The sequence below is a fragment of the Euprymna scolopes genome, chromosome 11, assembly GCF_053919585.1.
Source record: "Euprymna scolopes isolate OS-2025 chromosome 11, ASM5391958v1, whole genome shotgun sequence".
Taxonomy (NCBI): Eukaryota; Metazoa; Mollusca; class Cephalopoda; order Sepiida; family Sepiolidae; genus Euprymna; species Euprymna scolopes.
Genome location: NC_136492.1, coordinates 90,664,770 through 90,691,290, shown reverse-complemented (window position 1 = coordinate 90,691,290; position 26,521 = coordinate 90,664,770). Strand labels below are relative to the sequence as shown.

General features: G+C 33.2%; 1 protein-coding gene across 18 annotated transcripts in view; it reads left to right on the top strand.

The window, feature by feature from the left end:
• The window catches only part of LOC145287959 (disks large homolog 1-like), a 909,452-nt gene that overhangs the window by 181,955 nt on the left and 700,976 nt on the right, over positions 1-26,521 (top strand). For all 18 annotated transcript variants that reach the window (XM_080135923.1, XM_080135919.1, XM_080135921.1 and 15 more), the window contains exon 2: positions 1,291-1,422. In XM_080135923.1, the coding sequence (XP_079992049.1) occupies positions 1,291-1,422 (132 nt within the window). The remainder of the gene's footprint in view (positions 1-1,290; positions 1,423-26,521) is intronic.

Here is a 26,521-nt window from a genome sequence, read left to right as displayed (position 1 = left end):
TTGTGTATACCAATTCTTTTTTGTTTAGAAGCTCAATTTATGTTAAACATAACAGAGCATATATAAAAGAATAACAGTATAGTTACATTCCAAAATCAAAATATTTATTTTTCATGTAAAATGCTCCTCCAGCAAAAAATGTACTAAAATTTTCCATGGAAAATAAATATTTGGATCTTGAAATCTAACTCTACTATATCATCCACATACAGTACTTTTTCGCTGTTTCACAGCTCATCAGTGCTGCTAGACAGGCAACTGCCTCAAGCTAGGATCAAAACTCAACTGCCTAAATGACAGTCAAGGCTTCTCACCATTTATGCTATATGGCTGATACTGAGTGGGTAATGAATTAACGATGTTTTGATATCGTCCATATATATATATATATATATATATATATATAAATTAGTGTTGGGACGATTAATCGGAAGCAGCAAAATGTGTACCTATTTTCTGATGCCCAAAACGATTCTTTTTGTCTTTTTTTGTTAAAAGCAAAAACCTTCCACTGCTGCTAGTAATGATAAAATAAATATTTATTGATTTTTAACATGTTTCTTCAGTAATTGAGAAACATTAACTACTTCATAGTGTTATATTTAGAGATTTATAAAGAATCGGAATCGGTAATGTTCCATCACTGAGATATATATATGATCTCGCAATCATGAAGGGAAGATCTTTATAATTCATGATTAAAAACGTTTTAAAATAAACGGGGTGAAGAAAATAAAATGGGAGTCAGCTGACCTGTTTCGCCCCCCCCCCCGCTTCCTCTAATTGTATCGAGAGTTTTTTTGTTTTAAAAAAAGAAGGAATCAAAAACATGTACAATAAAATCACGTTGCGTTACGTAATGTGGGGGTGGGGGTAGGAGAAAGCAATTAAAATAAAGCAACGTTATATTACTCGAAGATCCTAGAGACTAATCATGCTCAAACCCAAGAAGCATTCGCTCTGTTTACAGAGAGAAGGCTTTCTCATCCGTACGTGAGTAGTATCTCCATGATTTTTAAATGGAATAACGAGTGAACATGACTCTGGATTGAAAATGAGTTCGTGCTAAAGTTCGCTGCACATAACAGGTTTTTAATGGTCAGTGATTGAAGACCTGTATGTGTTGGTAATTACGTCTGTTTGGTATGTCCCATTTCTTATTTTGGTGTATGTACTAGGAAGTATCTTTATATATCTTTTGGCATATATTTTTACCTATAAAAAAAAATTCTTGTTGCTGTAATGTATTTCTTGATTAAGAGTAATAAAATTTGTTTTCTTTCATTTCAGACGCCCACCGGGCATTAGAACTCTTGGAGGATTATCACAGTCGCCTCACTAAACCACAAGACAAAGCTCTAAAAAATGCTATAGAGCGTGTCATAAGGATTTTTAAAAGCCGTTTATTCCAAGCACTCTTAGGTAAGTCTTTATTTATTGCTACACTTTATAATTTGGGAGTTTTTGAGATGATAATTTTCATATTCTACTATACTCGTGAAGTGATAGTGAACTGAATCCTTACCATTTATCAAAATTTGCTATTAAAGATAACAGAACTGTTGATGTATGTTTAATGTTTAGCAGCAGCAACTGCATGACACATATGCAAATGACCAAGCCTGTGTGCAAGCTGCTGTCACAGCAGAGGAAGAAAGGCTGAAAAAAGTCACCTAAAGAGTTTGTGCCAATGTGACATGGACGTGTGGCCTGTGGCGTCAGGAGACTTTTAAGCATGTGTAGAGATGCCAGGATTTGTTAATTACATGGCGAATTAAGAGACTTTTAAAGCAAGATGAAAGGTGTTGTTGGAAAGTACCGTTAATGAATGCCTTTTGTTTCAACTGAAAAAAACACTTGAATCAAATTTCTTTCCTTGTTCCTTTGTAAGACTTTCATATACAGCGTGTGTGTCTGAATGAAAATGTAATGAGTTTCCACTTAGAATATTTATTAATTTATTTTTACTCACATTCACACCTAACTGAGCATATCACCGCTTGGATGTAAGGGGCTACTATTTGAGACCTAGTAAAGATTAACGAGATGTTCGTTTATGTCATGTTTAAACTTCTGCATATGAGTGCAGTCAGGGAAGCAGGTAGCAGGAAAGGAATTCCAAAGTTTAACTGTTTGAGAGAAGAAACTATTAGAGTAAAAAGCTTTCTGGAATTTAGAGACCTCAACAGTGAAGAGGTGAGATTTTGTTGCTAAGCAGGTTTGTCAAGGGGGCACAATATCTGTAAAACAGGCAGAGAGATGCAACACTGTGGCGACGTGATAGGGGTTGAAGCTTAATTGACAAAGCAAGACCTATAAGATTGAACACTTTTTTTTGGGGGGGACCTTGTCCAAGAGGGAGTGGCTAGTGGTAGATGCACCAGCCCAAATGTGGCAACAATACTCCATGCATAGGTGAATGGTGGCCTTGTAGAGGTACAGAATACTCTCAAGTGTGAACAGTCTTCTAGCTCGATAGAGGAAATCCACCTTCTTTGCAGCAGTCTTTGCAATGTCCTCAGTGTATTTGTTCCAGTTCATATTGCCCGTGAATGTTAGGCTGGGGGGTTTGCAGGATGAATTATCAGGTAGGGTGTTATTAGTCATGGATATCGGTGGTTGAAACAAATTTTAATTTTATTGAAATCTTTTAAATTTATTCATACAGATAAACACTAACAATTTAGAGAATTTTGATGCAAATTTATTTATTCTTGAAATATTACGATCATCAGAAAAATAAAGAAGGAATCTATATGCTTGGGTGATGTGGACGAAGGGGGGTAGTTTCTCATCTGGAAATAGGGCATAACTTCTAGAAAATTAGGTTAGTCTGCCTAGAAAGAACAAACGTTCACTAAATAAAACAATATTCCTAAATAAAAGTATTTGTGAAATTAAAATCCAATTAACCGAACAAGCATTAAATTAGTTTAATAATTAGAATAGAAAGTGTACTTTTGGTCTACTTTCGACAGCATCTTAACCCTGTCTCCCCTTATTTCGTCCTTTAATCAACGCATTTCATGAGCAGTGTTTCTGACAAAGGGGGGAAATTTTTGGAGCTGAAATCTATCCATATACCGTTATTAGCTAGTTTTTGACCTTGAAGTGGTGTCTGTATATATTTTAACTCTTTTACATGAAGTGGCTTCATGCCGTGTCTGGAGTAACTTCTATAAAAAAATATTTCATAAACTTTTTGTAAGCTTGCAACTTAGATTGCATATACATAAGAATTATTTACTATATACAACTGTCCCAATAACTACAATACACACATTAACTTTTATCCTTGAGTGGCCTCCGGGCCTTGATATGTGATGACCCCTTTGTAAACAAAACAATAAATAAATAAAAATAAGAGACTTTTGATTTCCCTGTTGATGTGAGAAATTGACCAGCCTTTCACGTCCATCTACTTAGATGAGCAAATTGTATCAAGTTGTGCTATGAAGAGATTGTTTCTTGATGTCAGGGTGAAGCTTGTAATATCCTTTTTGAAGTAGGCAGGCTTATACCCCCAAATCTAGTATAAGCACAATAAAGCAAACCAAATCTCCGATTTTTTTTTTTCTCGACTATGGTCTATTTATTTACAGAATATACATATGTGAAAGAAATTTATCCACACATGATTTCTGTACAAAATAGAATCGATTATTTGAAAATATTAACTTTAAAATACGAAAACCTTTTACCTAAATAAATAGTCGGTATTAAATAATAGTAAAATAAACAATAAAATAACAAATAACACCAAATATTAATCTAATATATGAACGTCTGTCTGCCGGTCTCCATATTTTCAAACTCTATCTCCTCCCAAACTAAGTCGCAGAGCGGCACAAGGAGCCTCGAATGATTGGATTTTTTATGGGTTGTTAGCCGGTTAAAATAGTTTTTAAGGGGTCAAAAATGGGTCAAAAATGAAAAAAAAATCGTTAAACATTTTGTACATCCATCTTAGTTTATTTTTAATCAGTTTATATGTGCACCACGTTGGTACAGTGGTTACGTCAACAGCTTTGAATGCTACAGTTTCGGTTTTGATTCTAGCTGATGGCACCTAAGCTTTTTTTTTTTTTTTTAAATCACAACCTCATAATAATATATATGAAATCTGAACAAATTAAAATATCATATTTAAACGTATTTTATGCCCGGGCAAAGCTGGGCGCTCATCCTCTCCTCCTGCTAGTTTATTATAAATTGTTTGCAAAAAAAAAAATAGTTATGCAAATTAGCCATACTATGAACTTTTGGTCTTTGCTCACTTATAGATATACGCAGTATTTCCAAAAGGTTGATATGCCATAAAATTAATCAGTTTGCAGATAATCCAAAACAAAAAAAAAATAAAATAAATAAATGCTTCTTATAATTATGAAGAAATTGAGTTAAAATACTTTGGATGGTACATGTTCTCATATAAAGAATTTGTCACAAAACTTCTCTATTTATATTTGACATTTTGAAAATATCAACTTATTTGTTACAAGCAAAACTATCTGCTATTTACCAGCTATTAATGTTGCTCAAAATATTCTTTTTAAATATATAATTTAGAATACGTTTCTATACTATACTAGCAAGGAAACCCACTTTTTCCCCGGATTGAATGATCAACAAATGTTTCACACACCCATATTTTATTGTAAACGAAATTGACCATTTTTCAATCAAATTAATTGCACCTGGAGAAAGTTTTACATGTCTGTGCATAATATAGTGTAGTTTACATTGCATTGTAGAGAACTTACTGTTGATTTTATAATTTTTGTTTTTTTAATAGCTTGAATTAAAGTTTAAAATGCAGATTTCTTTTAATTTAACATGTTTAGAAAATTTGTATGCCACCAATAAGTGTTCGGCCTCTCCTTCGCTGTCAGAGAACGGAGTCGATGAAGTGTAGAATCAGGACAGATGGTACAGTGATAGTCTTAATACTCACTAAGAATATATTAAAAACTAACCTAACAGATACTACAATTTGATCATAACCAAGTGATAAAAGTCTGTTGTTGTAGTCTCATTCCTGCACTGTCTGCAAGAATTTGAAATTTTCCTCTCTCGCTCCTGTTGGAAATGGTATTGAAATGTAATTTGTTCTTGAGAAAATCGTTAAGTTGTTCACAGATGATTTTGCATAAATGCATTTGTCTGCAGAAAAATTAAATTAGTAAAAATAGTTCTTTTTAAAATGCTTGAAATGAAGAAAATATCCAAAAACTCAGAATTGGGAAATTAAAAAAAAAAAATATGCAATAAAAGTACAATATTTTGTTGGAGAAAATAATTTTATGGTGTATGTGTATGGGTTGTGAAGAGTATCCATCTATCTTTTTTCTGGGGGGGGGGTACTTCATTCATAAGTTTCTAAAATGGCTTCATATAATTACTAGCAGAAGTATGTGTATACAGGGTTTCTCAACTTTTCTTAAATTTTATAGCCAAGATTAGACATTAAAAACATTTTTCATCCATTTTTATTTATTTATTAAAAGTAAACCGTGTGTTTATGATGATTGAGGTTGGCTAGGAAATAAAAATGTTAACACAAAATTTATGTAAAATGTTAAACAGTATTCTACTTGGTAAATGTCGGCGCGTTACTTATGGTTAATTAAACTGCAGAACCACCTGTTAAACTATACAAGTTCTATAATTGAATACCCCCCTCCCAAAAAAAAACAAACTTACTGACAGCATTATATTTACTATTAAATGATGTGAAAACTTTTTATTTTATGAAAAATATTTCTTATTTAAAATGTCCGCCATGTACCTTTTGAAACGTTAAGTGACTACGCGCATGCATGCATTTTAGTAAGAAAGTGAAAAAAATGAATATAATTAAGAAAGTGAAAAAAAGATTGTCCATTTTGATATCAGGAAGTGGAGAAATATCCGGAAGAGTGAGGTGGGAGTCATTTCGGCCTTGAAGCCGAAAAATGTTGGGGGGGGGGCATGTTTTGGCCCTTTTAGTTCCGTTTGGCTCTTTTTTGGCGTTTTTTTTTTTTTTCCTAAATGGGAAACAAGATGGCCGCCAGCAAAAACTATAATGATTACGCTGGATGCTGAATGTCTTCAAATATGGATAATTACTTGTCTGCGCAAAAAAAAAAAAAAATAAATGCGATATTTTTTCTCAGCATACCCGAAAACCTATAAAAGTCGACAAATTAAAGGTGAATGGCGATGTGTCGGTAAACTAAAAAACAATACCAATAAAAAGCAAAAACGCAATTGTTTAGTGTGAGATTTGAATTTATGGTGGCATACAATATTGGAATTGAAGTCAGACATGTCATTTGGATTATTCCGACTACTGTTCTCATCTTCATTGTTATCATAAGTAACAGAGAAATGTACAATTTATATATATATATATATATATACTAGTCTTCCCGTTGGCCCTTAAAGAGTAGGATGAAAAATGTTTAAAATAAAGTGATTTTGCGATTATTTCGTCTCTTATTTTCTTAAGAAAATATATTTTTTTTTTTTTTTAATGAGTGGAAAAAATGAAACTCAGAAAGCCCCAGAGCACTACTGCAAGCACTAATTAGAATTAAGGAAGCCCTATTGAAAGCACTACTAAAACCAAGTTACTACTCCCTCCCTCCTTGAAGAGAAAATATTAGTATTAATATATAATAATAAATAAATAATAAATATTAATAAGGCCTGAAAAAAAAATTATCAGACTTCATAGGAGCGCTACTAAAAGCAGTAAATATAGTTATATTCTTATAGTTATACTAGCATGGCCGGGTGTTTGGAGGTGTATGTTGAGCAAAAAAAAAAAAAAAATGGTAGTAGGAAGGCAGGCTCTAACCTGTACTGTGAAGGAGGAAAAGAACGGGGGAAAAAACGTGACGTCTTTGCTGTTATGACCACTGTCAAACCGGGAGTGACGTAGGTTTTAATTAAGGCTAGACATTCAAAAAGAGAGGATGACTTTCGAAAATATAGTCGAAAAAAGCGACCCCTCCCTGTAGAAAAGTGCCCAGTTGAGGGTGAAGAAACTAATGTTTTTAGCCAATTTTTCGGTATTTTTCGTTTTAAGAGTCGAGCTTCAAAACGATACTGATTTTGTGAAAATCCGTCGCCTCTGTCGAAAGTTTTAGACAGACATGCATGCATGCATGCATACATACATACATTTGTATATTAATAGCTCAAATTCTCGACCCAAACCGATTAAAAAGCTTGCCCTATCTCTGAATACCCTTTATGTAAAATTTAAAATGTTTAGACCAGAAATTGTCTGAGTAATTTAGTAGAGACCGCACAGGTAATTTTTTTTTGACTTTGACCCCTATTATGACGCCATAAAATTTGTTTTGAGCTCAAATCAAGTTAAGTTATAGGTTCCTTGGACATGAATCTATCTAAAATTTCAAGTGTTTATACCCAAAATTGGCGGAGGAGTTTGGTAGAGTTCTCAAAGGTGAAATCGTTGAACTTTGACCCCTTTAACAGCCAAATTTCTGGCCGAAAATGGATTAGATTTTCCTAAATCTCAGTACCCTATATATCAAATTTCGAGTCTGTAGACTTAAAATTGACAGTTATTGCGTAGGGGAATGTACACAGACACACACAGAGACAGGCAGACACTTTCACTTTTTCAGATATATAGATATTGTATATTTATATTTAAATCATTTTTTTTTCTTTTTTTTTTTTTTTAACTCAACGGGGTTAAATTACATTTAATTGTAAGGAAAACACGTTCAAATAAGTTAAAAATAAACAAAAACAAATATTGTTGACCTTGTGTATGCTTTGAATAGCAGCAGTGACTTTTAATATCGGACCTAAGGCAGGGCAGCCATGAAATAGGTAAGCGGACGAATTTTTTGAAACCGGAAGTCACAAACCTGATGTAAGGTTTAAACGCCTAAGTAAGCAAGCTGATCTGAGTTATGTATATAATCTATTTAAGGCTCCCAGAGTTAATACTAGAAATGCCCGCAAGAATAAAGTACTTCGCTAAATTCAGTTGCTAGTTACTCTTTTAGAGGTTTAATCCTCAGAGTGGGTGATACTCAAAATACAATTATGAATTACTTAGGACTTTTACTTGGACGGAACGAAAGCATGCTACTCCCGTGGATTAAATAAAAGGATTCTGTTTGAAATCTTCTGCAGATTCCTGCATTTGACAGAAAGATTTAGGAGTCTGACAAATGGACAAAGTACACCTAAAGAAGGTCGGAGGTTACATCGACCAAAACATTGTGAAAATAACACTAAAGATATGATACAAATTGTCAGCCTTCTTAAAAATTCAGAAACGTAAAGTTGTTTTAACCGTAATCGCCAATCAAGATGAAAATAGTTTCTTTTTAACTTAAACGAGTGTCATAAATATATTTTGACTATCTACATAGATTTAAAATAGTTTGTATGAAATAAACATTAATAAGTACTTTTTATTTAATATTTAAGTAAAAAAAATATATTTGAACATTTATCAAATATTTTCCAGGTGAAGGTCGGACGGCATTACGAATATGTATGCGTAACGTAATAGCTATTGGTTCATGTTTCAATTTTTAGCCTTGCAGCAGACATGTCTTCATAGTACAGGCATCAACGTCAAAGGAGAAAGTAGATCGTAAGCTAAACGTTTTAGTTTTGATTCTCGGTGGTGGCGTACGAGTCATTTTCTTTTTTTTTTTATTTTTAATAAACTTTTAAAATCATTACTATATATTGGGTTCAATATAATATTATAATAAATACGAAATCTGCATTAATCAAAATATATCTAAGCATATTTTACGACCTGGCAATGCCGGGCGACCTACTACCATATATATGTGTGTGTGTGTGTGTGTGAGATGTTCTGTTTTAAGATCTGTGTTATGTTTAGATTTAAAGAAAAGAAAGAACATTGAAACATTAGTTTTGATTAGTTCTTTTATATTTAAGTTCTCCATAAATCGGGCAATCAAATGCATATATTATTTGAATTATTCAGATACTGTTCTCACTTTGAACGTTATTCTCACAACGTTTTAGCCGATTTAAACACAATGTGTGTTTGCTTGTTATAGAAATCGATATGTTGACAGAACATTCCGGTGAAGTTCCAATAAAGGTTACCTTTCTCACACTATTAAAAGACACATTGAAATCTGAAGTAACTAGGGACAATTATCAGGTTCATGAAATATAGGGTGATTCAAAAAGAATGACCCTATTTCATGATCAAATATTTTACGAAGGAAAACGGCAAAAAAAAAAAGCTTATAATACAAGTATATTCTACTTGCAGTCAAGTTCTAATTCACATGTTACAAATGCTCAATATGCCCGCTCCTCCCTGCAGCATGAACAACATTAATACGATATGAGAAATTTTCCCAAACACGTTGAAGCACATCAAGATAAATTGAGTTGATCGCTGTTGTTATTGAATGTTTTAAATTTTCCAGGTCAGTGGGTAACGGTGGAACAAAAACTTTATCTTTTACACCTCCCCCCCCCCCCCCCGAGAAAAAAAATCCCAAACTGTGAGGTCAGGAGATTTAGGAGCCAAGCGCAAAGAGCAATGTCCTGTGCCTCTATCTGACTAATCCATCGCTGAGGCAGTTTTTCATTTAAAAATACTCTAGCTGATGAGCTCCAATGGGGAGACGCCGCACATTGAAAAATGAACCTATTTAAATCGGCTTCCATTAATGACAACCACCAGTTTCGTAACATATCCTTATAACCTTGCTTTGTAACAGTTTTCCTCGAAAAAAAAAGCAAAAACAAGAACCCGACTATAAACCTTGTTGCAAGCTGCAGCGCAGAACATGTTTATTTTAAGGGAATCTCTTTCATGCGGAATAACTTTGTGTGAATTATTGAATTTACCATTTAGATGAAAAGTGGCTTCGTCACTGGAAATTAACAATGAACTGAAGTTTTCGTCGTCTTCCATCATTTGCAGCATTTGGTTCCAAAATTCCATTCGTCATACGCAGTCATAGTTTTTTTCTTGGGAGAAAGGGCATTGCAATTGAATTTCACTGTGAATGCACACTGCACTGTAATCACTGATTTAGTTTTTGCAAACTCAAGAACGCAAAAAGTCTTCTGCTGACGGATCGCCATCTTTTTGTTGCTGTCGCTGCCAGATGCATGGGACAAAGAAAACTGAGAAATCTGATCTTTCAAACCCCCACTTCCTCATTCTGATTCATACATTTACTTATGAAATATTTCATCATGAAAATAGGGTCATTCTTTTTGAATCAACATATATATTAAAGCTACAGTAGAGCCCCGGGATACGGCATTAAAAATTAGTAACAAAATATAGTACAGTATATATATATATAATATATATATATATATATATATAATACACATGTATAGAATCAAATACCATAACCAAGGGCCAGAAAAACATGGTGTTCAACATCGTAACCTGGAAAAACCCGTATCCTAGGGTTCTACTGTTTAGCAATACTTGGATTTTGATTAGAACATAAAGAAACGAAATGCCTTTTTTTTTTTTTTTTTTTTTTTTTTTTGATAGATTTCGTTTCACAATACAAAAATTGCCATTAATTACCATTGATTACACCAAGAATATCTTGAAGATTATTTTAAAGAAAAAGGTTTAAACATTTAAATAGTTTTGATTGGTTAGGAACATTTGATGTTTTATAATTGTACTAGTGGAGGGGGGTACCCAGCGTTTCCCGGGTGTTTTGGAGGTGTGTGTGGTTAAAAAAAAAAAAGTTTTGGTAGGTGAGTATGAGGATCGAACCCAAACCCTTGAAGTTGGAAATTAAAGTGTGAAAAAAAAAACAAAAAAAAAAACATGCGACATTAACCATTGGGCCACCGCGACATACTAATGGAAATGCGTTTGAATTTATTTAATTACTTAGAATTTGCAGGTGAACGTTTTAATGTCTTAATGAGGTCAACTTTGACTGCTGGGTTTTTATTTTTATGGTCCCATTTGAATAGCAATTGTCTGCTTTTGGACATTTCCGGCGATCGAGACCGGAAAAATACCGCCAGAATTAGTCGCTTTAATTATAGGAAAAAGCCTAATCCACATGCGGCGAGCGAAAACTGTTGAATATTTATCTTCCCCGAAGTCGAGCAAATTAGACAGTCGAGATCCGTTGTTAACTCGGAGATATTATGATTTATATGGGATATAAAGTTTTAAGAAATTGTGAGCCGACCGAGCGCTTCTGAAAAAAGCCTTTTTTGGACATGCACAAAAAGCGAACATACATACACACGTTTTCGCTTTTATATATATATATAGATGCATTTTTTTTCTTCCTTTGAAGATTGTAACGTTGGGTATGGTGCAGCCAAACCAGCTGTCAACATTGCTGCTTTTTATTGAAACCAACCGAGAGCACTTTTTAGTATCCTCGTTGTTCCTTTAAGTGCAATTGTTTGGATCTCTTTTTCACTTGGTTCACCATGAGTATTAGTTAGGTAGGACTTCACGTTCTTCTTCATAAGCCTTGTGGCATCTATAATAACTGGTATGATGGATACCTCCCTAGATTCCAGTTTTTTTTTTTTTTAATATCATACATGAGACCTTGCTATTTAGCCTGTTTCTCCCTTTCAGCTCTGTTCAGGCCTTCATCATTAAGGACACTCACTTCAACCAAGATTGCAACTCTGACTTAGGAATGAATCATCATGTATTTCAGTTCCTCATTTTTAAGATGAGATGTGAATATATTTTAATTGTTCAGAAAATTCTTCTCATCCTGGGTGTTATTGGCCGAACATTTCGGGCGTTGAAACCAACCTTCGTCAGGCATAAACACCCATGTTCTTTTCAACTAACGAAAAGAGGTTAGCTCTGTATTGGAAGAAATCGGACCGTGGGTTTGAGGATGTGACCATAAATTATAAATGATAAAAAAGGTAAATTTTCAGAGGTCACTAGGATACGTTTTAAGACTTTCTAACTTGAGTCTTAAAGAGAATCCGGTACTCATGCACTTAATGATCTGTGCTGAAATAATGTTATTTAAAAAGCCATTCTTAACATGGGGAGGGTGTTTTGTACCTAATCTGTACTTTAACCTTACAATTGAATAAAAAAACATATCATAAAACTTTAATTAAACTTGGAAATCCGATTTAAAAAATAGTGCGGATCAGTAAGTGCATTAGCACCGAAAATCCTAGTGACCCCTGAAAGTTTACCCTTTTATCATTTACGGACACACCCTCAAACCCACGGTCTGATTTCTTACAATACAGAGCTAACCCCTTTTCCTTAGTTCAAAAAAACCTGGCGAAGGTCCTAGGTTTCAATGACTGAAAGTTGTGCCAGTAACACCTAAGATGAGGATAACTGGCCGAACAATTAAAACCATACAGTCGTGTATCTCTTCAAGAAAAGACTACATTACTTAAGAGGACGGTGATTGCAGTTAGACGAATTTTTGCTAGGATTTTATACAGAGGTGGGGGGATCAGATACTAATAATGTCATCTAATCTTGTCTGTTAGAAATCAAGTCCACTAAATGTTTGTATTTTCAAATATCAAGTATATTTACTAGCATTTTAGTTGTGTTGATCTACTTTATAGAATACGTTGAAAGAAAACCCTGTCAACCAAGGGAAGAGTTTATCAGACATGTGCATGTAGTATAATGTATAGAAGTGAAATCTATCTAGTGAGGGTTGAGGACATACGTTGCATGGAGATAAATTGTACAATGCAAGTGTAAGTGTTAAGGACGGGCTTAGTTCTGATATCAGGAAGATTAAATTCGAGCAGTATAGAGAGAGATAGGCATGGATAAAAGGACTTTGTTGGTATGGTCACGTTGAAAGAATGGATGAGAATTCTTTAGTCAGTAGATGTAGAACAGTTGAGGTAGCAAGGTCACAGACGAAGGCCAAGGAAAACATGGGAGGAAGTGATACAAAATTGACTTGAAAAGAACCTGGATAAATAAAGACCTGACCAATGATAGATTAGTTTTGAAGACAATTTCTTAAAGCTGCCAGATGTTAAACCGAATATGGAGGGGACTTTTCTGTCTTTTTACCTTTTATGGAAATAAGTTGCTAATTCTTATAGATGTTAATATTTGGGTTAGTAGATGTAGAACGGTTAAGATAGCAGTTTCACCAAAGAAAACCGAGAAAAAACATGGGAGAGAATAATAATAGACTTAAAAATAATAACCAATAAAGACCTGGCCAAAGATAGGTCAGTTTGGAAGTCCATTTCTAAATGCTGTCCAACACATACCGAATATTCAAACGATAATGATGAAATTTAGTGGACTAATTTTTCATGAGGATGCTTATCTCTATAAACGCTTATGTTCGTCGGCCGTACTTAACCTTGACAATGGTGAATCAATAAAGTCAAAATATAACTGATTCATACGCATTGTTTTTTGAACCTTGCCATTAATATGATCTTGAAACCTTTCATCTATGAATGACGTCACTACTCGAGCAGCAAGTATTTCTTGTTTATATATATATCCAATATGGTGATGTAAGACATTTCCCATGTGTGTTTTGAATTCATTTTTTTTTTGGGGGGGGGGGCTATAAATACTACGATAAGTGTTTTGCAGACTTTACACATTTTCCTTTATCTTACTCTTCCAAATCTTTTTTCGTTCCATATAATAAGCTTAACATTTTTTAGAAAGATATGTTTCTCTGACGAGTTGTGTTCCCCACACAAAACTGCATTACCGTAGCCTTCAAACATAACTCCTTACACCGTTAGTTTTGAAATGAAATTGATCGATGTCTCCGTTCAGTCTCAAGAGACGATGAATATTCCCTGTAAGGATAGCTGCGCATGTAATTGTGAAGCAAGGGTTGCACAATCTCCAACCTCACCTCTCCTGAATCGACACTGCTCACGTATGTATCGTTTGTGTGACATGTAAAATACAAATACTTTTGTTACGACGTCAGTATTCTTTCATCAAAGACATTTATAAATATGTGGTGGGCGTTAATATTTAGAATTTGTCAGCAAAAACTAAACACAAAACTTTTTCATTGATTAAAAGTAAACTTAGTTGTGAAGAAAGATGTCAAACGGCAAAAACAGCTGTTCGTGAATAAATATGACTGTTACCCACAGACAGCTGTTTGTCATATCAAGGATCTTAAGTGTGATTAGAGATCGTCGTTGAATGGCATCATCACACGAGCATCAAGTATGATGGGACTGTATTTCAAATAAACCTTGTATTGTCTCAGAAACGATCGTACACAGATTAGTTTATTTTAAATTCTTGAAGCCTATGTAAATACTTATTCATAAAATTATATTACCTCACACCTATTATATATGTGTGTCTGTGTTTTATATCTACGGCCACGACAACAGCATATTCTTTTCATTGTTTTGATTCTCGAGTATATATCCGGCACAGTTAGACTCCGTTAATCAACCGAGAACCACATCACTCTATATAAAAAAGCATATAAGATATCAACGGATACACACTTGAGTCAAAACAATGAAAGAATATGCTGTTGTCCTATCCCTAGTTATGTCATTAATCCACTTACAATTTTATAAAGATATATTTTATGTATCGATTTTCAGTATTTACTTCAACATTGCTCAATATGTGAATAGAGATTGTTGTGTGTGTGTGTGTATATATATATATATATATATATATATATATATATATATATTAGACTACCCGTGACCCGTTGGGTCAGTATATTAGCTGTGAAATTAATGTATGAGTGTGACACTTGTGATGTAAAGAAAATAGTTTTTTGTAACATAACAGAAACATTTCTATGAAAGTATATTAAAATGAAAAAATATAGATTTCTACGAGTCATTCTGTTTATGATTGTTCATTTTTAAAGAAAAAAAAACTTACAGCCATTGAATTATAAGTGGTTTGCCATACGTATAGGTAAATGTGCACTAAACTGATACCATAATAGTTAAAGTTAAATTCAAATTTTGATATCTTTTAATTTAAATGCAAAAAAAACGAAAAAAAAACAAAAACAATTGGGACGCTTAAAACATACACAGTAAAACAATACCTTTTATTGTCGCGTTGATTATTTATTTGTAACGCAAATTAAAAACAAACATTTTCGGGGTTATTTATTTATGTTGGTAGAGTAAAAGAAAATGTATGAATGTTTTTTTAAGAAAGGTGTATTATGGTTTTCAACAGGTTAAAGTGGATTTATTTGTAAGAAAATTAGGTTAAAATAACTTAAACGTAATACGGAAATGAACGATATAAAAAAAATGCAGAAAGTATTAACAATTGTTTATTTGGATAATTTAAATGCAAAAAAAACAATTGGAACGCTGAAAACGTACACAGTGAAACAATACGTTTTGTCGTCGCGTTGATTTATGTACGCATGCGCAACCGGAAGTCATAAACCGGATGTTGGGTTACAGCACCCGTTACAAGGTCATTTGAGTTTTATGATTATATAGATTATTTATAGACAAGTATTACTTGTCTATATAAATAAAAATAATATATTTGGCTCTTTTATTGAGAGCACTCTTAACCCCCATAAGTTAAAACGAGGTTATTATCTCCTGAATACGTTTAACCTAGTGTGTGTGTATATGTGTAATATATATATATATATATATGGTATTTATTTGCTTCCCCACTAAAACAAATTAGGCACAAGGCCGTTTTTAATGTGGGGTACAAAACAGCTCCCCCTAAAAGTCGGCAAAAAGGGGTCACTCTGGTTACCAAAAATAATAATTGTCTCAGTATAGAGGGTTTCCCCTCCATTGACTGGTACAAATTATCTTAAGTGCAGCATCTGGTGAACAGATACTACACTTTGATCCCGACCCGAAGGCCAATGGTCATGTGGCATATGAAGTATGAAAACGCATGTTTTTTATATTTAATAATTTATTTTTTGATTAAGAGCGAAAGACTGCTTGAAATATTAAATAGTATTAAATATCAAAAACGTGCGTTTTCATGCTTCATAAATCATTTCTTTACAACAATACTTCAGGAAAACCTCTCCCTGCCAATTAACTTCTTGTGGACAATTAACGTCTATAAAAAGGATGTGAAAGTTTTTTTTATAAATGATCCAGGATGACAATAAAGTCAACACTTTATTAGAATTGTTCATACATGAATTTTATCTCCTAAGTTCTACATCCGGGTAACGTTCTATTGTAACAATTATGTGTATGTAGACCATAATGTGCATTCACACTGTTCTACGCATACTTATTCACTCTAAACAAATGATAGTTGCATTTCAAAACTTCTGAATCGATTGTAAAGTCCACATTATTTAAAGTTTTAATTCAATTTTTTTTTCCTCACTTCTCTTTTTTGCACCACCCTTTTTTCCTCATAAGTAAACTTGTCGAATTTCCAAAGTCAGACTCGGATAGCAAACCGTCTAACTGTAACCTAATCGTCAATATGTAGGGAACCAATACGTAGACGCTGTCGCAAGAAACAGGAAGAGGAAAAAAATTCAACTTGCCTTTTCAGATTTTAACAAAAAAAAACAAAACCCTTTATTCCTCATTCCGGCCACGTGTGATTTCTCGCCTTGGCTGTAATGTCACCCACGTGTTTCCAACGTGATCCTCAGTCTGCACACACGTTCTTTTTTATAATCTTTGTTTCTTCCTTGCTGTGACGTCACCTCACACGGTTTGATCATTTGCATACAGCTGCCGTACACGTGTTCGCGCTCTGTTACATAATATATTGATATTTAATTCTCATTGGGGTCAAAGTTAACAAAGAAATTGACGTCTGCGGTCTCTACAAAATTATTCAGACAAATTTGGGTCTAAACATTTGAAATCTTACATACAGTGTATTCACACGTAGGGCAAGTTATGATCAGTAAATAGGGCCCGAGCGAAGCCGGGCTGAACTGCTAGTAATATTAAAAAGAAAAGTTTTGACATTTCTCTACCTTTTTCTTCAATTAACCTATTGATTTCTTATGATTATGATAAACAAGTAAAATATTTTTAATTCTAATTTCCACTTATGTTTATATTATATAGTACAGTAGAATCCTGACATACGGCATTAATCCGTTCTGGGGTTGGGATCATAAGGTCAAATCGTTGTATGGCGAGGCCTAAGCAAAATTTTATACAGTACATATTAAAAATGAGTAACAGCACATAATATACATGTATATAATCAAATAACATTATAAATAACAACGTAAGGCGGGACAAATACCGGAACTAGGGTCCAACAAACATTATTCCACTTCGTAACCTGAAAATAATGTATCCTAGGACCGTCGTATCCCGGGGTTCTACTTTATACAAAAAGTATTTCTGTATTCAGGATGAACAGATTACTGTTGACACATTGGACTCTTACAGAACAATAACCTTTCGCATTATGTAATTCCTTTTCTATTTTCTTACCATTTTCCCTACTGTTGTTACGATGTCCATATTCGTTAAGCATAGAACTACAAAAAATACGGGATGGGAGTACTTTTTGTAGTTCTATGCTTATGAAAATCAAGCCATCACAAAGCTTTTTCATTGATTAAAAATAAACTTAGCCGTGAAGGAAGACTTGGAACGGCAAAACAACTGGCTGTGGACAATTATAACTAATAGTTATCCACAGACAGCTGTTTGTTGCATCAGTTGTTTTAGTGTGGCTCGATGTGGCAACTGTTTTCATGCTGAGATCAGAAAGTCAACCGCTTGGTTACTTACAACTGTTATCACTAGTTGGGTATTCTAACTCTACATTATTACGTTTCTGCTGAAATGGAATTTATGCTTACATTACTGACTACCGGAAGTGTTAGCTTTTTTTATGAAAAGCTATGCTTTGAGTGGCAACTGTTTATTTCTTAACTGGAGAACTCAACCCACAAGTGGAGAAGCAAATTGTGTGTGTGTATAAAATTCGTGTGCTAGATCATTTTCATCCTAAATTCTATGCAATTATGCAGAATGTAGAAACTATGCATAAAAAGAATTAAGCATAATAGTGGCATGAAACCAATCATCTAAGAAACCATAAAAAAATAAGTAATTAATGAATGTTCGTTTTTCAAAGGAATATGCAAATTAGTTTACTTTCATGTACTCGTTCACGTATCGATGACTGAGTATATTAAGTTTGTTTTAATAATTTTTAAATAAAAAAGCATGCTTTTAATACATGTTAAAGCGAGAAAAAAAACTTAACTTTAAATGTGTATAGATAAATAATTTTACACCTACACACACTAGTTTTCATAACTATGCGATCACTTGCGTATGAAATGATAATTACTGTTGGTTTGGAGACTCGAACTCTGTCAACAAAGCTAACCTTGATTTTGCAGGCTAACACATTCCCTCTCACCCACTAGCATCTAACACATGAATGGAAACCAAGTACATGAATGACGGGCAGTGTTTTACAATTTGTCATTGTGCAAAAGGAGACGACTCTCGTTTACTAAAGATTCGCTCATCTTTTTCATCTCATAATTTAGGATGCGATATTTTTTATTAAATCAAAACATTAAAAAAAAAAAAAAAAGCTGCGACGATTTTTTTTTTTCATGTGAAAAGTTGATAACATTATTAATATAAACTGTAGTCTTTACGTAACTATTAAGAGAATCGTTTCTGTTTTCATATCATAATTTACGATGCTAAAACCTACGAACAAACGATATTTGCATTAGATGAAAACATTTTAAAATAAAGCTGCGGCAACTTTTTTTTTTTTTTTTTTAATTAAAAAGTAAATGTTATGGTAATGTTTTAAAAAAAAAGTCTTTAATATTAAAAAATACAAAAAAAGAAACTTTTAGAAATGCGGCGACTTTTGATTTTACACTGTAACAATGAAAATGCGACGCTAGTTGTCTTCCTCTGCACGGTGACAAACTAACTGTAAAACAGCGCCGAATGACGTGTCGATGCTCATTTAATCAGGAAAGACTCGCTTGTAAAATAGGATTTATAAATTATTTCAAAATATAACAAAAATGGTTGAGGTAAATAAAAACTGGTAATTTATCTTTTTATTGGTTGTTTGCGCTCTAAATGTTTTAAAGGGCGAATTAGATTAGTGGTGGTTAGAGGAGAGAAATAGAGGAAGTAGTGGCAGCAATGTAAGACTATGACACAAAGAAGAGGAAAAGAATATAAGAAAATAGTTACAAATATTCAAAGTGAATGGTTGGATTCAATAACGCAGAACAAAAATGAATGTAAGATCGATAAGTTACGAGACTGCATACGTACGAGCTTGAAGCATAATCAGTTTTATTTCTCCATACTGTATGATTTCTTAAGTTATATTACACACACCGGTTCCCATTAGATCACAAAAGTTAAGCAATGTTGAGATTGGTCAGTACTAAAATGAGTGACCATTTGTGAATTCCAGGTGCTGGTATGTGCTCTCTGCTCATCTCTGCATTGTTTCCAGTTATCCTGGTCTTCTCTTTGCCACAGGACTCTAACCGATTTAGGACAGGTGTAGTTGTTGATTACCCAACCCTTGCCTCATAATTATGCATTGCAGCTACCCTTATATGGAGTATGCATTGTCTTTTTGGACTGAACAATGGCATCGATCGATTTCCGAAGTTATGTCATGTTTTGATAACTCGAAACCTATCCGATCATGCTAAATATTTGCATGGTGTGTGTGTGTGTGTGTGTGTGTGTGTGTTTTTGTTTTTGTTTTTTATCATCAATGAGCATCAGATCTATATATCATTTAAGAAAATATCAGAAGTTGAAATTCCATAAAAATGTTTACCTCGGCCGATTTTTTCAAGGTCATATAAGATTCGGAACTTAATTGGATACAATACGGTTCATCTCTACAGTGAATAGAACCAAAGTTATCATTCATTCACTTTTTTCTTAACTCTGACTGAAATATCCCAAAACAAGGCTTTACATTCCGAGTGAAACATTTGTGAGTGATGTTTCCAAATGGCAACTAGAAATAATAAAATAATGTTGGCGATTGTATTTTTTTTTTCACCGACAATTTTCCAAAGTTCATTACTGAATGAAAAATACTTTTTCTATCTTTACTTTTTTAATAAAACGACTAAATTCAAATTATTTAAACAATAAAAGTTTAATAAAACATACTTTTTTTTTATAACCAAGGTTATTTAAAAAACACACACACACACACATTTGAAGAAATTCAAATGGTTATACTTTCAAGTCTCAATATAAAATTCGGTGTATAGTTAGAATTACACTTATTTAAAAATACAGAAAAATCCTTGTGATGTACGTACTCGTCACTGAATGGATATGTTATATTCCAAGAATCACGTGCGTTTGGCTAGTAAACAACAATATTTAATTGTACAAGGTCAGCCAAAGATAAATTTGTCCGTAGACTCTTGCAAAATAAACCACTTCTAAGTTAGACCATAGCCGATATATTTAGCGACTATTGGTCAAGCTATTTCTATGAAAAATCAACTGTATAATTGCAATATCCACAAGTCACGCAAAAATCTAAACATTAATTTACTTGCCCGGTGTCACAAAAAAAAAACTCATCATCACAAACATTAATTTATAAGAAACTAATTATATCTTTATCGTCGCTCTTTATCAGTTAAACATTAAAACCATTTCTTCTACAAAAATTTTAAAAAAATATGGCTTCTGTTTATGGTTTCAAATTGGCTATTTTATTTTATAATTTAAAAAAGAATTTACTAAAACAATTGTTTTAAATTCCTCGTTATTTGTTTTATTTTTTATTTTTATTCATTTTATTTTTAAAATTTTTCAACTACCCTGGAATTTCCACAGGTTCTGCTCTGACCCAAAAATACCACCGGTAAATCAATTGTGCGTTATTAAAGCTGAAATGAATACTACGTTAAATTCCACTGACACTTAATATTTCAATAAAGTCCACTTTACTAACATTGCCTTATTATAGTTAGCAACGCGAGGCAGAGGGAAGTAACAGAAACTTTTTTTTCTACTTGGCATTCTCAGGTAGCAATAAAATTGTCTTTATTAACATTAGTGTATTGCATTTGGTTTTACTTGGAGTTGTCTGGAATTAATAAATGTAAATTGATATTACATTTTATCCCTTTAAACTATTTTCATTAATATACTTTCTTTTCATCTTATTGTAAAAGCAGATGGAGGGAACGAAATTACACGTAAATATGAATGTCGTGTTTTATTATACTGGACGTGTCCAGAAGGAACGAATAAGATTACAGTATTAAATTTAAGAGAAAGTTTCAGTATATTAATTACATCATTATTTTTCTAGAACATTTAAACCAAATAGAAATTGGTTGGGTTTTAGAAGGAGGACAGAAAAATGGAGGAGAGTGAAAGAGAGAGATTGGAGTTGTAATTTAAACATGTTGCACACATCATTTTACTTCTAATGCCGGTTAGCCCAGATAGTTTATTATATAAATGGCAAGCATACCCCCCCCCCCAGCAAAGATTCTGTTTTCAAGAACTAAACACGATTTCTAATGTTATCATATAGTAAACATTTTTCTTATATGAAAAATTTATACATTAATTTTCTTTATTATGGACTAGCGAGGGGTACCCGGCGTTGCCCGGGTGTTTTTCGGGGTATGTGAAAAAACCCCGAAAATGTGGGAAAAAACGAAGCCTTCACGACGCGCAGTTGGAAAATAGTAAAGTGTTTTAAAAAAAAAAACAGGTGCGTGTTTTTGATTGACGTGACGGCGATAGGTATTTAGCAGTTACGATTTTGTGCGGGACAGTTTTGAATAAATCGGTTTGTTTGTTTTTAAAAACCCGCTCCCTGTTTATTAGGAGGAGCGAAATGAAAGCTACAGTCTGATATGACGAAGTCGACATCGAACAAACGTTACTTAGCTCTCTTGAGACAACTGAGTTTTGCTTTTTTTAATACCGAAAACCGAATGTAACGCATGCCGATGCGGGAAATGTGGAATAATTAACGTTTGAAAGTCAATAAAATTAAATAGACAGGCGAGCTCCGTGGATAACTCTGAGATATTACAATTTATAGATGATATAAAAAGTTTTAAGAAGTTGTGAAGTGAGCAAGCGCTTCTTTGAAAGAAGCCTTTTGTGGACATTGAGGAAAAGCGTACATACATACACACATACATTTTCGCTTTTATATATATAGATGAATGGGAAACTTATTTTTAATAGTGTTCTGAAGGCCTCCTTAATTTCATCTGTATTTAAACACAGTTTTGCCCGGAATAAATAACTTTTCTGTCCTTTTGTTAGTATTTCCTGGAGCCATAATCCATAGTGCTCAATATCTTGCATAGAGCAGATAATTCTTGGCATTTTTCAGTTCCCAAAAAAAATTAAGTGGTACCGATTTTTGCATAAAAAGTATGAACAAATTTTAAAGTTTTTATTTCTAATTTTATTGAAACTAAAATTTAAATTTCAAGCGAAATATGCATATTCAGTAGTAGTTTTTTCATCATATTCTATTCAATGTCTGTTTTTATGGCTTTTAGAAATTTACTTCAATTTACTCTGGTCAGGTCTTTGTCTCTTTTTTTCCAACTTGGGAATCGGCATGAAATTTTCCTTTTCTTTGTCATTTTATATCAGACGGTTATTGAATATAACAACTGTCATGTTTATTCCAATAATCATGCATTTCGATAGTTTATTTTCATATCAGCTGAAGGTATTTTTATATCAGCTGAAGAGAAAGTCTACTTGCATGAGCATGTAATTTAAACTATCCACACCATATAATCCTCAATGTAATGGGTAATGTGAAAGGTATACTCACACATTGTGAAAAACAAAAGAGCACTTAAAACACAATGCATACCAATAAATCGATTGAAAAGTTTTCGTACATGCTTTACATTCAATATGCATGCTGCCATTGACAGCTATGAATGCCACAGCACATCTCAACTATCCTTGCTGATTTTCAAGTAGCTGTTATATTCCAATATGGCTGTCAACACCAGTGAAAATTCCTTTTGAAACATGTCATGCAATACAATTGTAATGTGGAGGCGGTAGAATTTGTAGATGCTATTTTATGCTTGTAATAGAAATGAACAAATCTTTGACCTACTTATGTATCAAGTAGGTATCTACACCAAAAGTTATGGAATATTATTGAGTGGAATTTAAAAAATTTAAATCGTTTTTGTATTTGGATACTGTTCTCATCTTGGGTGTTATTCTCACAACATTTCAGCTGATAAAACCTCTGACCTACTTCAGTTGTATGACTTTTAACGGTGAATGGTGGAAAAAAAATAGTGTTTGTTCTTTCTTCCCACGAACCATATTCATTAGAATTCAGAATGTGTCTTTTATTTATGGAAAAAGTTTTGAGTCGTTTTGATTTTTGTATTAAACTGAATTAATACAAAGAATAGAAACTACTTGACGATTTAAATAATATTTAATATCAATCCTTCTCAAAATTTCAGAAACAATAAATCAGTTTTATATTGGTGGTTCTCCATTGTCATGAATATATTTGACTTTTTTTTTTTTTAAAGTGAAAACAGGTTATCATTTCTATATACAAATACCACTATTTCTAATGTTTTTATTTTTAATTAGTTCATATGCGATTGCCCAATGTTTAGGACTAAGAAAATCTCCAGAATTTTGGTTGGTACAGTGGTAACGTCACCAGCTTTGAATGCTAGTTTTACTTTTGGTTTCGGTAGGGAAACTTAAGGTATCATTCATAGCACTTGCCTCTGCTAGTCTGGTATGAAACTGTTTTCTTGAACTACGAGAATGTGACTTCTCTGCTCAAAACTTTGAAACAGAAAATTTCAGCTCCTGACAAGAATAAATCTAACAGTTACTCTTGTAGATGAAATTGCAACAGCTTTGTAAATCAATGTTAGCGTTGTGATTCTATCGGCGTTCTCCACCCACTTCTTAGTGTTAGGAGGTATGGAAGAAAGAGAAATAGAAATATCACAAAACAAAAAGAGGAAATAGGTTTATCAGCAGAACAATAGAGAGAAAGTTGTTCACCAAGGTGCACAAAATGAACTAAAATAAGATTGTTAATCAAGGTGTGACAGTGCTTTGGGACAAAAGAAACGGACAATAGGCCTATATATTTAGAGTTTATGGGTAGTTTTAGGTGTGACAGTGAGATTTTGTGACAGTTTACAACAGTTGGGGACAATTTGTGGACGGTCTTGGGTTTGCGATAGTTCAGGACAATTGAATACAGTAGAAGGTAAGGCAAGGTTTGAACCAGATTGAAAGAGCTTTAGGAGATTTAGAAGATCTGACATCACCTGACAAACATAGCCTTGACAGAACATAAATGTGTCACGATGGTGATATCAGATACACAATATTATGTATAATAAGTTGAAAATCATCACTGAAAATAGTAACTTGGAATAATCTGAAGAAAACTGTTTTTTTAGAAATTACTCCAGACAAGGTGTAGAGACATTTAATCTAAGGACCTAAAAGAAAGTACTATTTTTTTGGTTAAAAATTAGCCAACAAGAAATGTTATACGGATAGATTCCGACCCAGAAAACAGCAATTCTTTCCCCTTTGTCAGAAATTAAACCCATGGAATATGAGGACTAAAAATCAAAATATGGCAAGCAAGAGTTACGAAACTGCTGGAAGTAAGCCCAAGGTAGAGTTTCCACTCTCCTGAATAACACAGGAGAAAATTTAGTAAATTCATTAAGACAAAAACATTTAATTTTATTTACATCCCAATTTTATCAGAATAGCCAAGAAATGAGATATTGCCAAATTAAAATTAAGAGGAACTTCACTATACTAACCCGTATTTGCCATATAAGCTCTGCTTGTTTATGATGCCTGTTTTTATATAGTTTGAATCTTCTTGCATTCATCTCTGACTCTGATCTCTTAATAACTTTTTGAACAACCCTTTGATGAATTCTATCCATCTTAATTAGCAATGATCTTAACATTGCTTAAACGCACCTGAACCATCTAAGTAATCTTTAGGTAGGTTTCCCCGTGAGCTTTGTTAATCTGATCTCGACCTCTTTACAAGCGATGAGGAACACTTGTACAGGTATCAGGTGCCAATAGGAATCGTGTGTTGAATTGAAGCCAGGTGAACTAGCTTGCAAGGAAAGAATCGTTTCAACAAATCATTATGTGAATACCGAGAAAAAATAGTTTGTATTTATGCTCGGAGCAAATCTGTAGTTTTATAAAGTAAGATTAAAATGCCAACTTCCTGTTCTGTGATAGAGGAAAAACAACTTTCTAATATGCTCAGTCATCACATTTCTGAATTTTTGAGATGAGGATTGACTATTCGTATTATTTGGATTCTTTGGATTACCGTTCTCATCTTGAATATTATTTTTGTAACGTTTTAGTTGATGTAACCTCTGACCTTCTTCAGGTGTATCTTGGCAAAGTCTGGAATCTTGTGTATTCAATCTTTAATGAGGGCGACACTCAAAATACAATTGCAAATTGCTTAGGACTTTTACCCAGTCATAGCTGACGGAACAAGAGTATGCTTCCCCTATCGGCTCTAAAGGGTCTTATTAAAAATTCTGTGGAGACTTTCTGAGTCTGGCAAGATAAATCTGAAGAAGACCGTACGTTACATCAGTAGTTCAAATAATCTAATACATACTCAGTCATGTTTATATGATCGACCTCTAATGGTTTATTAATTTGCATATTGATTTGTAAAACGACATCTCATTAAGTAAACGTTTTTATTTCATTTTTTCCCCTTTATTTGATGATTATCTTTATTTTTACACACAGTTTTATTTACAAATGTTTTGCATATCATGGATAAATACTTAGCATTTCCTAAGTTGATTTTTTTTCATTTTAGATAATTATTTTATTAATTTGCATGAAAAGAGCTATGTAAAAGATGCTTAAAACCGTTTGCAAATACCATCAGTAGTTCAAAAGTTATGAATTTTAAGTGCCAAAACTTAGGCTTTTCCGTGGACATTTTTTAGAAAAAGTGGGCCAAATTACTGACCTCAACATTTCACGAAATTTGGTAATTTAGCCACTATTTATTTATTTTTCAAGCTATTCTCATGAAACTTGGCACTCTTATGTAAAATTGTGTGCTCTTTCTGATTATGCAGTCAAATCTGATGCATCTCTTTACCATGAGCCATGAATTATACATTCAGATGTACACATTTCATTTTTTTTTTAACTGGCGCATCATATCAAACAGTAGGTGTTTATTTATGAACAAATCTAAGTATTATAGTGGTATTTATTTGAGAATAGGCATTTTCCTGCCTCCTCACCAAAGGAGAGCTTAATCTTGGGTGTAGCCATTGAATGCCTAACGAGCATCCATGGCCGATGTTTACTACTCCCTTCAAAGAAAAAAAAAAGTGAGTAGATATGAATTAATCTCAGAAATAAATCCAAGAAAATTTTTCATATAGATTTTGGATTTCTGTAAAAGATGGAAATTCCCATAGTCGACCAGAACTTACGCATTTTGGGACTAGTCCAATTTTCA